This window comes from Saprolegnia diclina (genome assembly GCF_000281045.1).
Source record: "Saprolegnia diclina VS20 unplaced genomic scaffold supercont1.50, whole genome shotgun sequence".
NCBI lineage: Eukaryota > Oomycota > Saprolegniomycetes > Saprolegniales > Saprolegniaceae > Saprolegnia > Saprolegnia diclina.
Window position 1 is genome coordinate 389162 of NW_008246117.1, and position 10563 is coordinate 399724.

At 56.3% G+C, this 10563-nt stretch overlaps 5 protein-coding genes across 5 annotated transcripts; 1 reads left to right on the plus strand and 4 right to left on the minus strand.

Annotated features, from left to right (window-relative positions):
• Positions 1-212: 212 nt before the first annotated feature.
• On the minus strand, positions 213-866 carry SDRG_12549 (hypothetical protein). Its single transcript, XM_008618622.1, has one exon. The coding sequence runs from the start codon at positions 804-806 to the stop codon at positions 273-275; it is 534 nt and encodes a 177-aa protein (XP_008616844.1). The 5' UTR covers positions 807-866; the 3' UTR covers positions 213-272.
• A 664-nt stretch (positions 867-1530) lies between these two features.
• Positions 1531-2193, minus strand: SDRG_12550 (hypothetical protein). Its single transcript, XM_008618623.1, has one exon. The coding sequence runs from the start codon at positions 2176-2178 to the stop codon at positions 1642-1644; it is 537 nt and encodes a 178-aa protein (XP_008616845.1). The 5' UTR covers positions 2179-2193; the 3' UTR covers positions 1531-1641.
• Positions 2194-3695: 1502 nt separating this feature from the next.
• SDRG_12551 (hypothetical protein) lies at positions 3696-4399 on the minus strand. Its single transcript, XM_008618624.1, has one exon. The coding sequence runs from the start codon at positions 4342-4344 to the stop codon at positions 3835-3837; it is 510 nt and encodes a 169-aa protein (XP_008616846.1). The 5' UTR covers positions 4345-4399; the 3' UTR covers positions 3696-3834.
• A 705-nt stretch (positions 4400-5104) lies between these two features.
• On the plus strand, positions 5105-9484 carry SDRG_12552 (hypothetical protein; the record flags this gene model as incomplete). The annotated part of the gene is made up of 26 exons (XM_008618625.1): positions 5105-5255; positions 5307-5365; positions 5415-5505; positions 5555-5746; positions 5795-5920; positions 5975-6096; positions 6142-6239; positions 6282-6483; positions 6534-6621; positions 6675-6821; positions 6870-6961; positions 7008-7096; positions 7147-7208; positions 7259-7488; positions 7537-7640; positions 7686-7797; positions 7840-7922; positions 7976-8074; positions 8123-8202; positions 8249-8404; positions 8458-8546; positions 8598-8712; positions 8760-8909; positions 8960-9040; positions 9089-9199; positions 9243-9484. 26 exons carry the CDS (start codon positions 5105-5107, stop codon positions 9446-9448), a joined length of 3135 nt encoding a protein of 1044 aa, XP_008616847.1. The 3' UTR covers positions 9449-9484.
• SDRG_12553 (hypothetical protein) lies at positions 9476-10400 on the minus strand. Its single transcript, XM_008618626.1, has 8 exons — positions 10279-10400; positions 10166-10234; positions 10073-10114; positions 10000-10027; positions 9877-9956; positions 9784-9831; positions 9646-9738; positions 9476-9600 (listed from the first exon to the last, which is right to left on the minus strand). Exons 1-8 carry the CDS (start codon positions 10353-10355, stop codon positions 9516-9518), a joined length of 522 nt encoding a protein of 173 aa, XP_008616848.1. The 5' UTR covers positions 10356-10400; the 3' UTR covers positions 9476-9515.
• Positions 10401-10563: the final 163 nt, after the last annotated feature.

The window sequence follows — 10563 nt, forward strand, 5'->3', positions numbered from 1 at the left end:
AATAATCACGTGGCCTCGGCTCAGTATAGGATGTGCATATTATGAGGTCCTCACTATGCCCCTGCTTCGAATGACGGAACTAGTAGCTTGATCGACGCAAGCATAGTACGAGTAGCTTCAACACGTGGGATTTTTGTACATCAACCAGTCAGAACCAAACAGTACACGCCTCCGATGGCGACCCTGCGACGTTGGCGGCAAACGCAAGCAAGTAGAGAAACATACAAACGCGTACTAGCATTGTCTAAGTTAGTAGAAGTAGTAGTAGTATTTTACTGCATCATAGCAGCAGCGACGGCTGTCATGGCAACAACCGAGAGCGTCGTGGCGGCAGCGGCCGACGGCGCCGTCGGGGCAGGCGTCGTCTTGTTGCCGGCAGCACCGGGCACCGTCGTGATCGCGGGCGCGCCCGTGGACTTGGAGCCCGACGAGTGGCTGTCGCCCGACTTCATAAGGTCGTGGCACTTGTCGTGGGCGGCGTCGAGGGCGGCGTTGGCGTTGCCAGACGTGGCGCCGACCGTCGCGACGCAGTTGGGGAGCGAGTCGATACCAGCGTGGATGTACGTCATGCAAGCCTTGTTGCCGCAGACCTTGAGAAGGTCGGCGTCCGTGATGTTGGCGATAAGCTGGAGCGGCGACTTGATCGTCGCAAGCGCGGCCGTGCAGCCGGGCTCAATCGGCGCCGTGAACCACTTGGTGACGTTGGCGGTCTGGGCTTCCGTGCACGCGGCGGCGGGGGCATCCGTGTGGTTGCCACCGTGGGCGGCGGCGACGGCGGCAAAGGCGAGGAGGGCAGTGGTGCGCATGGTACTGAGCTCGAAGTGGCAAATTGAAAAGTGAGTGAGACCGCTGCGCGCTGCTCCGCGAAGGCGCAACACCATGTGGCGCGATTGTTGATAGCGCAGACAGACGGGGTGCGACAAGACTGTGTTCGAAGCAATCCTTGTGGGATAGGATTCGTGCACACTTGGCGTTTGTATTCGTGGCTTGTGTCGGGCTCGGAATAAACCAAGCGGCTTGGATGTAGGGTTCATGTGACCTTGCTTCGATTTGACAAGCAACCGCTGCCGCGCGGGTGTACGTACGCCGTGAATGACGTACGACTTGTGATGTTTGTACGGTACGTTGATTGGCATTAGAATTGTGCACGTTTTGTGCTCGTCTTTCAGAATGTACGGGCAAATGTACGACTCAGTACTGTACGTACGATACGGCAGGGGGCCATGTCTAGGGCGATGTCGAGACAACCGCAAGACGATAATGGTTTCGTGTGGTTTCGTCGAGAAGGTCAGTCAGAACGCGGTGGATGCACATCTACAGTGCTGTAGTGAAACGGTCGACAGACGTGATCCGGCACTGCCGCTTCTCGAGTGAAATCTGGTTTTCTGTCATGCAAGACTGGTCGCCGAAGCGCTGAACCGCACTACCGCTGCTCCGCTGCTGCGATGTGCACACCCGATCCATCGACGTACGTGTGTACTGGCTGCGTACTAGCACCACGGATGCCTGTCTACTACCGGTAATATGGAGAAATACTGTGGCGTCCTTCCATGTGCAATGTGGCTCGTTTACATTAGTAGCTCGCCAACTGAACGAAACGTGTTCCGACAAGAAGGCGTCATTATCTGAACGTTGGACGTCTTACACGCAAGCGGCGACGGCCGTCACGACCACAGCAGCCATCGAAAGCTGGACCAAAGCGCCGGCCGACTTCGCAGTCGGCGTCGGCGTAGCCGTGCCGGTCGTGTTGTTGCCAGTCTTGGGCTGCGGCGACGAGGTCTGGTTGCTAGACTTGGGTTGCGGCGTCGACGTCTGGTTGCCCGTCTTGGGCGTGAGTTCGTCGCACTTGTCATGCACGACGTCGAGGGCGGCGTTGGCGTTGCCCGTCGTGCCCGAGACGCAGTTGGGGAGCGCCTTCAAGCCAACGTGGACGTACGTCATGCAGGTTTTGCTCGCGCAAAGGGGCTTGAGCTCGGCATCCGTGTAGTTTACAAGCAGTTGCGCAGCCGACTTAATCGCCGGCAGCGCGGTCGAGCACCCAACGTCCACGGGCGCGGCAAGCCACGTCGTGACGTTGAGCGTTTGGGCTTCCGTGCACGGCGCCTTCGACGGACCATCGCCACCGTCGGCCATCGTAGAGACGAGCATAGCAAGACCGAAAAAGAGGAACGACTGCATGTTGAGTGAGGCTTGGAGTAAATTGAAAAATGAGGTACGACGGTGGGCAGGCTGTCGATGCCGGCATCAGGAACGGCGCAGACCAGCAAAGATCAACGCCGGTATGATATCATTTCCCCTTCCCAACGAGCAGGTCGACGTTGGCATTGCTGATGTCCATCACCGACGCCGGTACGCTGCTGGCACGCTTCCGGCACGCTGCGCGGGTACATAGCTCATGGTTCATTGTGGTTTCGTCGATATGGTCAGTGCACGGTGGATGTGGTGCTAGTGAAACAGTCGGCAGAAAGTGATCTGACCGATCTTACGCTCTTGCGTCTGGTGCAGCCTTTGGCTTGAGCACAACAACGAAGTGTTCCGCACGACGTTGACGAACCTCCCTGCTGCCACGATCAAGGCAACTACATACCATTACGCGATTGCAAGTCCGGCACTTGGCTCGTCGCGCCGCGGTGCCATCGCTTGCAGAGTCGCTTAACGCTTTCCGCGCCGACCCTTGGTGTGCTCGCAACTTCGCTCCTCGCACAATCCCGAGCCACGACCGTGCGCCCTCCGCTTGACGCACCGGCCTTGCCTCACGAGCACATTGTAGCAAGTCCACCAATTAGATCTGAATAATGGCATGTTCATAACTCGTTTCAACAACAACAGAAGTGATCTGACATTGCCACTTCTCAAGTGGAATCTGGTTTCTGTCAAGCAAGACTGATATCATTGCACCATAATCAGCGCACGCACCACTTGCCTTGAAGCAGCCCCCGTAGCGACCGCACCAAATAAGCAACGGCAGCATGTGGCAAGTGCATACATGTACGGACAAGCGTCGCGGCCTTGATGGCCAGTGACTCGGACGTTGTCGGGCTGCGCGACGTGCGAAACACTCGATCCTTGTGTTCGAGCGAAGGCGTGTACCAGACGCATACGCTTAAGATAGGCCAGGATACGGCGATGGTCGATTGGTGTTGGGATATTGAGGCTAATCGCAAAGAAAGCCAACGAGCAACGCATCTGAAGGTGGCGGCGTAGTGGCGCAAGTGCGGTCCACACGGTCTCGATGTAGCTGCACTCGACGAGCAAGTGCTTGTACGACTCGACAAACTCGGTGCAAAAGAGGCAAGCGCGATCGGATGGAGCCAAGAAGTGGAGACGGCTGCGCATCGTCACCGTCCATAGAGTCACTCCGTAGACAAAGTCGTCTACTAGTATTGGGAAGCACGTTCTCGGGCAGTCGGAGAGAGCCCCGCGGGAACTTTGTCGACGTCGTAATCTTCGGGCACCTCAAGACGACGGCACGGCAGGCGTTGCCAGACCAGCGGTGACCGGAGTCACTGCCGTGAGACTGTTACAGTGGTCACACCATCTAAGGGGAAGCAATTTGGCGCCCTTTTATGGGCAATGTTGCCCGTTTATCTGTTTCGAACAGCACTTCCTAAATTTACGTGCCATCTTCATATGTGCATGCTTGCGGTTCGCGTACTCCTTCTTGATTTCCGCATAATGCTTACAAGTGGTCAAACTTTGTACACGATATTGCTTCGTTCTTACGAGCCCACTCCGCAAGGGACGGTTGCGGGAGGGTCATTTACAATAGAAACTCGCAAACTGAACGAAACGCGTTCCGACAAGTATGTGTCATAAACCTTTACGTTGAACGTCTTACACGCAAGCGGCGAGGGCCGTCACGACCACAACAGCCATCGAGACTTGGACCAAAGCGCCCGCCGACTTCGCAGTCGGCACCGGCGTAGGCGTCGGCGTACCAATCGTGCTGTTGGTCGTCTTCGGCTGCGGCGACGAGGTCTGGTTGCCAGTCTTGGGCTCGAGCTCGTGGCACTTGTCATGCACGACGTCGAGGGCGGCGTTGGCGTTGCCCGTCGCGCCTGAAACGCAGTTGGGGAGCGCGTGCAAGCCAGCGTGGATGTACTTCATGCAGGTCTTGCTCGCGCAAAGCGGCGTGAGCTCGGCGTCCGTGTAGTTTACAAGCAGCTTCGCAGCCGACGTGATCACCGAAAGCGCGGTCGAGCACCCAGCGTCCACGGGCGCGGCAAGCCACGTCGTGACGTTGAGCGTTTGGGCTTCCGTACACGGCGCCTTCGACGGACCATCGCCACCGTGGGCCGCGGCAGAGGCGAGCATGGCAAGACCGAAAAAGAGGAACGACTGCATGCTGAGCGAGGAGTAAATTGAAAAGTAAGGTACAAGACTGGTCGCTGCCACTCGCTTGGACTAGGTACCTTCGTACACAGTGACGACGCGCAAGTGCCGTCGTCGGAGAGCTCCGTCGGAGAAGCAACTCGTGGACGGAAAGTGCACCATTCGTCACCAGCAAAGTCGTTGAAGTTGGCCAACTAACCTATGCAGTTTGAATGGATTTGTACAAGAAGGTTTCGAGTTTAGGAGCTTGAGAGTACTAATATTTCATGGCAGAATAGTTGCTGCAGTGCCGTTTGAGAATGGCTCGACCAAACTAACTGCAGCAACAGCGTGTCTGGACGGCGGCGGGCAGACCGTCGATGCCGGCGTCAGGAACGACGCATGCCATCAAAGATCAACATTGATATGATATCACTTCTTCACATTGCGCTAGTCGACGCCGGCATTGCTGATGTCCATCATCCACTAGTTGACGCAGGCACGCTGCTGGCACGTCTCGCTCCGACGGGGCTTTTCCGAAGGCGCGTGTATGGGTGCACTCATCCATATCCAGTATTGCCCGTCTGCTTGTGGCTTTGTCTTAAGCAAGCAGCGTCGTCCGACACACGTTTTTAAACAATGCAACTCGGCAACGCAGTGACAGACGTGGATCCCATATTTCGTCTTTTTACGGTATCTTAACCGTGTTTTTGCTTTCATAGATGCAAATATACCGTATATTTACGCTACGACTGGCGTTGTGACGGTGGTTTCGGTTACACTTTTGGGTTCGATGAACATCGGTCACGTGCTCGTGGCCGTCGCGTTAAGACTGGCGCAAAGTGCTGCCGAGTGCCAGAACGCGTGCTCTGGCCATGGTTTCTGCAACATGTTCGATGTGTGCGCGTGCCAACAAGGCTTTAAGGGCGGTGACTGCTCGCAGAGTACCACCACTCACCGCCCCTTCGTCTCCCCAAGTTGATATACTTGTATAGTGTTGTGCCCCCAAGGCAAAGCTTGGGGTGTCGTCACGGGCACTGACGTAGCGCACGGCGTATGGCGCTACCATTTCTCTGCTGGCAACGACGCGTCGTTCTGACTAGGTCGCCGAGTGCTCGGGGCGAGGGATCTGCGACCGCTCGACGGGCACTTGCTCGTGCCAGCTTGGTTTTGAAGGCAACGCGTGTCAATTGTGTAGGCTTATTGTATACAACGGCGTCGATGAGTGCTGATGGGTGCGTAGTGGCGTGCGTCGACGACTGCAGCAACCGGGGCCAGTGCCTCACGATGCAGCAGCTCGCTGCAACACCGCTCGTGGCACTCGACTTGTACAATCAAGCACCGTACCAATACTCACCGTACGTGATGTGGGACGCCGACATCGTCCGCGGCTGCCTCTGCGATGTTGGCAGCACCGGCGCCGACTGTAGCCTGAGTACGCTTCGACGCTTTGATGGCACACACAACACGTTGCACTGTGTAGAACAATGTCATTTGGGTGACGACCCCATGACGCCTGGCCAGACCGAGGACGTACAGCTCATTACCTGTGCAGCATCGTACCTGCAGCATCAAGTGACGCTCCGCTACGACGCGGTCATCTCTCGTGGTACTGAAGTTCAATCTCAAAACTCGAACGATATCTCTATTTGATGCATGGTAGGCACATTTGTCCTCAACTTTGGTCGTGAGCGCACAGACCCTGTCAACTACAATGCCGCTGCGACGAATGCACTGGGCACTTCGATGACCGAGATGCTCGAGGCGCTCACAACGATCGCAGCGGTACGCTTGGTCATCATATTTTGAGCTTCATTGGATACAACGCAGGTGACTGTCACGGTGTCTTCGACGCCAACCTCCACGGCATGGAACGTTGTGTTTCCACTGGGCTCTGCCGACCAACACATCTTTCGTCCGACGTGGCGGTACCTACTTGTCCTTTCGAACCTCAAACTCAAAAACGGTAGCGTTGTGGAAGTGCAACAGTTCTTTTGCGCCGCCGACAGCGGCTACGCGACACTCACGTATGACACGCATGTATTCCCGAGCATTCCGTTCTCGGCGTCTGCTGCGGACTTGGAAACGCTCCTCGAGTCGCATGTAAAAGTCGGCGCCGTCACTGTGACCTTCAGCCAGGGTGCGCAACTCTGCAGTCCCCTTGGCAACTACGTACAAACACCTCCAGTTGTCGGATTTGGTGACCCGTAAATCTCGCGTAGATTTCGATCGCGTTTGATCTCATGCGGGACCGCAACTACATTGGAGACCTCCCCGCGCTTACGATTGACCGCACCAACCAAAACCAGCGTACGGTTGTGAGTCTCCTTTGATTTTTGCTTGATTCTCGAAACATGTACTAGTCGACGGGCTCAAGTGGGCGGGCAATGCACCCGTCGTTGACGCTCAAACCAACGAGCTCGTCAAGGGTATCGACACGTGCCACGTTGTGGAAGTTCAGAGCCTTACTTGCTGCGCCGTCTCGGGCTTCTTTGCCGTCTCGTTTGAAGGTGTGCACTTTTACCTCTTTTGATTTCAACGCGCATGTGGTGCATTAGGAGGCACGGTGAGCAACCTACCGTTCGATATGTCGGTGTCCGATTTAAGAGCGGCCTTGCTCTCGGCCTTTCCTCAGCTCCTCGATATCGACGTATGTTGTCGCGCCGGCACGCTAACATAAAGACATAAATTCGTAGGTCGACTACTCGACGGGGTCCAGCGCGTGCTCCCAAGCAGCGCCGGCCAACGTCATTTCCATCCGCTTTGCCGTCGTCACCACGAACGGGTATGACGTGCATGCGAGCACGGTAATAGCTGATTGCAATGATGAAATAGACCACTTGGAAACGGCGCACTCAGCCTCATGACGGCCGACGTAACAAACGCGGGTGTTTCCGGTGCGTGCTGGAGCGCCATCCGAAATGTGACATCGCGTGTTATACTCTAGGGCTGGCACACTCGTCGCTGCATTTGTTGCAGCTGTCGGCCACCGCGACACAAGTCGTGCGCGGGGCCCGTTGCGTGCCGTTGAACGTCGGCTTTGCCGCGCAGCCGACGGCTCAGATCGTCTCCAACGTGCTCCAAGGCGGAGGGAGCTTCACGATATCGTACCGAACCGCCACAACGCTGCCAATTCCAGCGACCGCAAGCGCCGCCGACGTTACCGCTGCGCTTCTGGTACAAGCTGCTACGTAGCTGCAAAGTGTAAAGGTTGCGTGTGTTTAGAAACTGCCGACATGCGACGGTGTCGATGTGACGTTTACGAGTGGCGAGGCTTGCAGCACGCCCGCTAACGTACTGCGCCTCAATTTCACTCAAAATTTTGGCGCGTACGGCACGACCACATGACGATCGCGATGGCTAAGTGCTTGTAGACTGTCGAGTTTAAGTGCAGCACCGACGGCGGGGAGCCCTGTGGTCGTTGCAACCTTCTCCAGAGGAGCAATTGAGCCAGCGAGCGGGCTGGCGTCCTTGATTGGCACTAAGGTACTGTTGACGCTATCGACTTGGCGACGCATCAATATGTAGGAGAGCTACGAGTGCTCGGGGCGGGGCACGTGTGATAACCTAGTCACAGGCACATGCTCGTGCTTCACTGGGTACTTTCCCATGTAAATATTGTCTTATTGTCTTATTTTCGTTGCTTATGTAGGTATGAGGCAAGTGACGGCCGAGGCAACCCGGCGTCGACTACCATGCGACGTGACGATTGTGGCACGGCGTCCGGGATGATCGCCCATTGCCCAGGGGACCTTCCGTGCAGGTAGGTTGTCTTGTTCAACATACCTTTAGAGCGTACCTCAACTCGTAGTGGCCACGGTGTCTGCACGGGCGACCCGTCGTTTCGCTGTCAGTGCGTCAACGGGTGGCGCAATGGAGACTGCTCCGAGCGTGCGGCTAATGACAACACTCGCGTTGATGAGAATACTGTACATAGGTCAATGTCCATTTGGGCGCTCGTGGTTTTCGTATCCCAGCGCGGACAACGTCGCTCACAACGATTTGGTCGAGTGCAGCAATGCGGGTCTTTGTGACCGATCCACGGGTATTTGTACCTGCCGACCTCCGTTTACGGGTCCCGCGTGCGAGCAGAGTACGTCTAGTTTTGGATCCAGCGCCGTCAGCTATATCTACTTGCTGCTCTAGTGGCATGCAACGACATCACGGGCGTCTGCAACAACGGCGGCCAGTGCCTCACGCTAGGCGAAGCTGCTCCGTTGGCCACTGTTAATGGCGTGCGTCGATCAAGCGCCATTTCAAATGAATTGCTTGATATTTCCGAGTAGGTGCGAGCTGGATATACGTACGGCGTGGACCCGAACGACCCGCTGACATGGGACGCGCACAAGATTCAAACGTGTGTCTGTGATCCCTGGCACACGGGTTACGACTGCTCGCTCTGTACCTATTTTAGTTGACATGCACAACAATTCACTATATTTTTGTAGTGGACTGCCCCCACGGCGACGACCCCAACACGTACTTGGACGTGAACGAGGTGCAATACGTGTCGTGCGCTGCGACCGGCGGCTCGTTTGCTCTCACTTTTCGCGATCAAACGAGTCCTCTCATCCCGTGGAATGCCAATGCGCAAACCGGTACGCGCACTCACCTCTATAACTGTATTTCGATGCCTCTTTGCGTCTAGTGGAGGCAGCGCTCAACACTATCACGTCGGGCGTCTCGGTCACATTGTATGGCGGCAGTACAGTCGCGTGCAGTGCCACTGGTGCGCACCGACATCCATTTTGTTTCTGCTCATGGGAGAGCGTCGTAGGTGCAGTGATTGGTATCACGTACCTCCTCGACTACGGCGGCTTGCCGTGCATCCTACCAGACAACAGTCTGCTGACACATGCGGGGAATGGGAACGGCCTGCCGGGCACAGGTACCTTGGGTCAGAAGACAGTCATTTTGATAAGAACATGTAGGAACGCTTGTCGTTGCCTGCGGAGGCGCCGTCATGGGAGGTTTGACGTCCGTTGTCGGCACCAAGGAGAACGTACTCTGCTCCAACCACGGCTTTTGCGACTACACGACCGGCGCGTGCATGTGCGATGCTTTCTTTGCGAGTTCTGACGGTCTCGGCGGCCCCGGCACGCGTGGCGACTGCAGCTATCGCAAGCCCTTTCAATGACCTATAACAAGCCGCAAACACCAATCGTCGTCTCCGTATTTCTACTGCATTGACATGGGAAGGACATCTAGAATTCAACTGCGCTGGCTTGTGCAATCAACTCAAAGGTGCTCTTCTGGACGAGCTTGGCTCGGCGCTGCATGTGGTCGGGCCTACACTGCCCTTCAGATTTTGGTTTTGCACACAAGGAACCCGACCCGAGTGGGGTCAAGCCGAGAGTGGCCGTGTTGTGTCGAAGTAAAGTCGCACGAGTCAAGGGGACTGCACTCACCTCATCGCCCGGTGCAAAACTAAGGCGTCATAATCAGACACGCAGATCTGATCACAATTCGCACATGTCAACACTGGATCGTCGCGACGACAGCGTCGACGAGGATACATCTCTGCTTGAATAAGACATCACGGACAACGCACAAGATATATCGTACGGGACAAGCATGGCGCCGTTCTTTGCGGCTTTGGGAAGGGACCAGCGTTTCCGAGGCCGCTGGCTGGACGCGCCGCAAGCCTGCTACCCCATTACACCTACTCATGACGCAAAGCCATCGTACCCGCTTGCCTTGGCGCGTCGACGCGGGCCTACACACTCGATTTTAAGTGTCTCTCATGTCTAAACTCCAGTACATGGCGTTGATACCCGCGCAGCTGGCGTTGACGGTCGTTCCGCTACACCACCGCGTACAGTTAGTACACCAGTAGAAGTATTGGATATTATACCTGCGCATGAGATGGGCGAGCTTGGGAATCACGAGCCCGTGCAGTGCCGAGGCATTCGGTGGTGCGAGTCTACCATAGCGCCGTTACGCTGGACGAAAGGTGTTGCATCGCACTCTCTCACGTCAACCACGTTGATTGTCTGCGAGTTGGAGCGTGCGAGCGGCGGCAGCTCACTCCGTGCCTCGTTCATGCTCGTGAAAAGCGAACTCCATACTACGTTGTTGCGTGCAAAGCCCCAAGTATAGATTAACCCTACCCTCCGCGTTAGCGACGAAGTGCGCATAACGTCCGCCAATGCCAACATCTTGATTGGCCCGGGGTGCGATTGCGTGATAGCGCTCATCGACCAAACGACGTCAGCGTCCTTGCGCATGGAACCGTCGCGCTACGAGGTGACC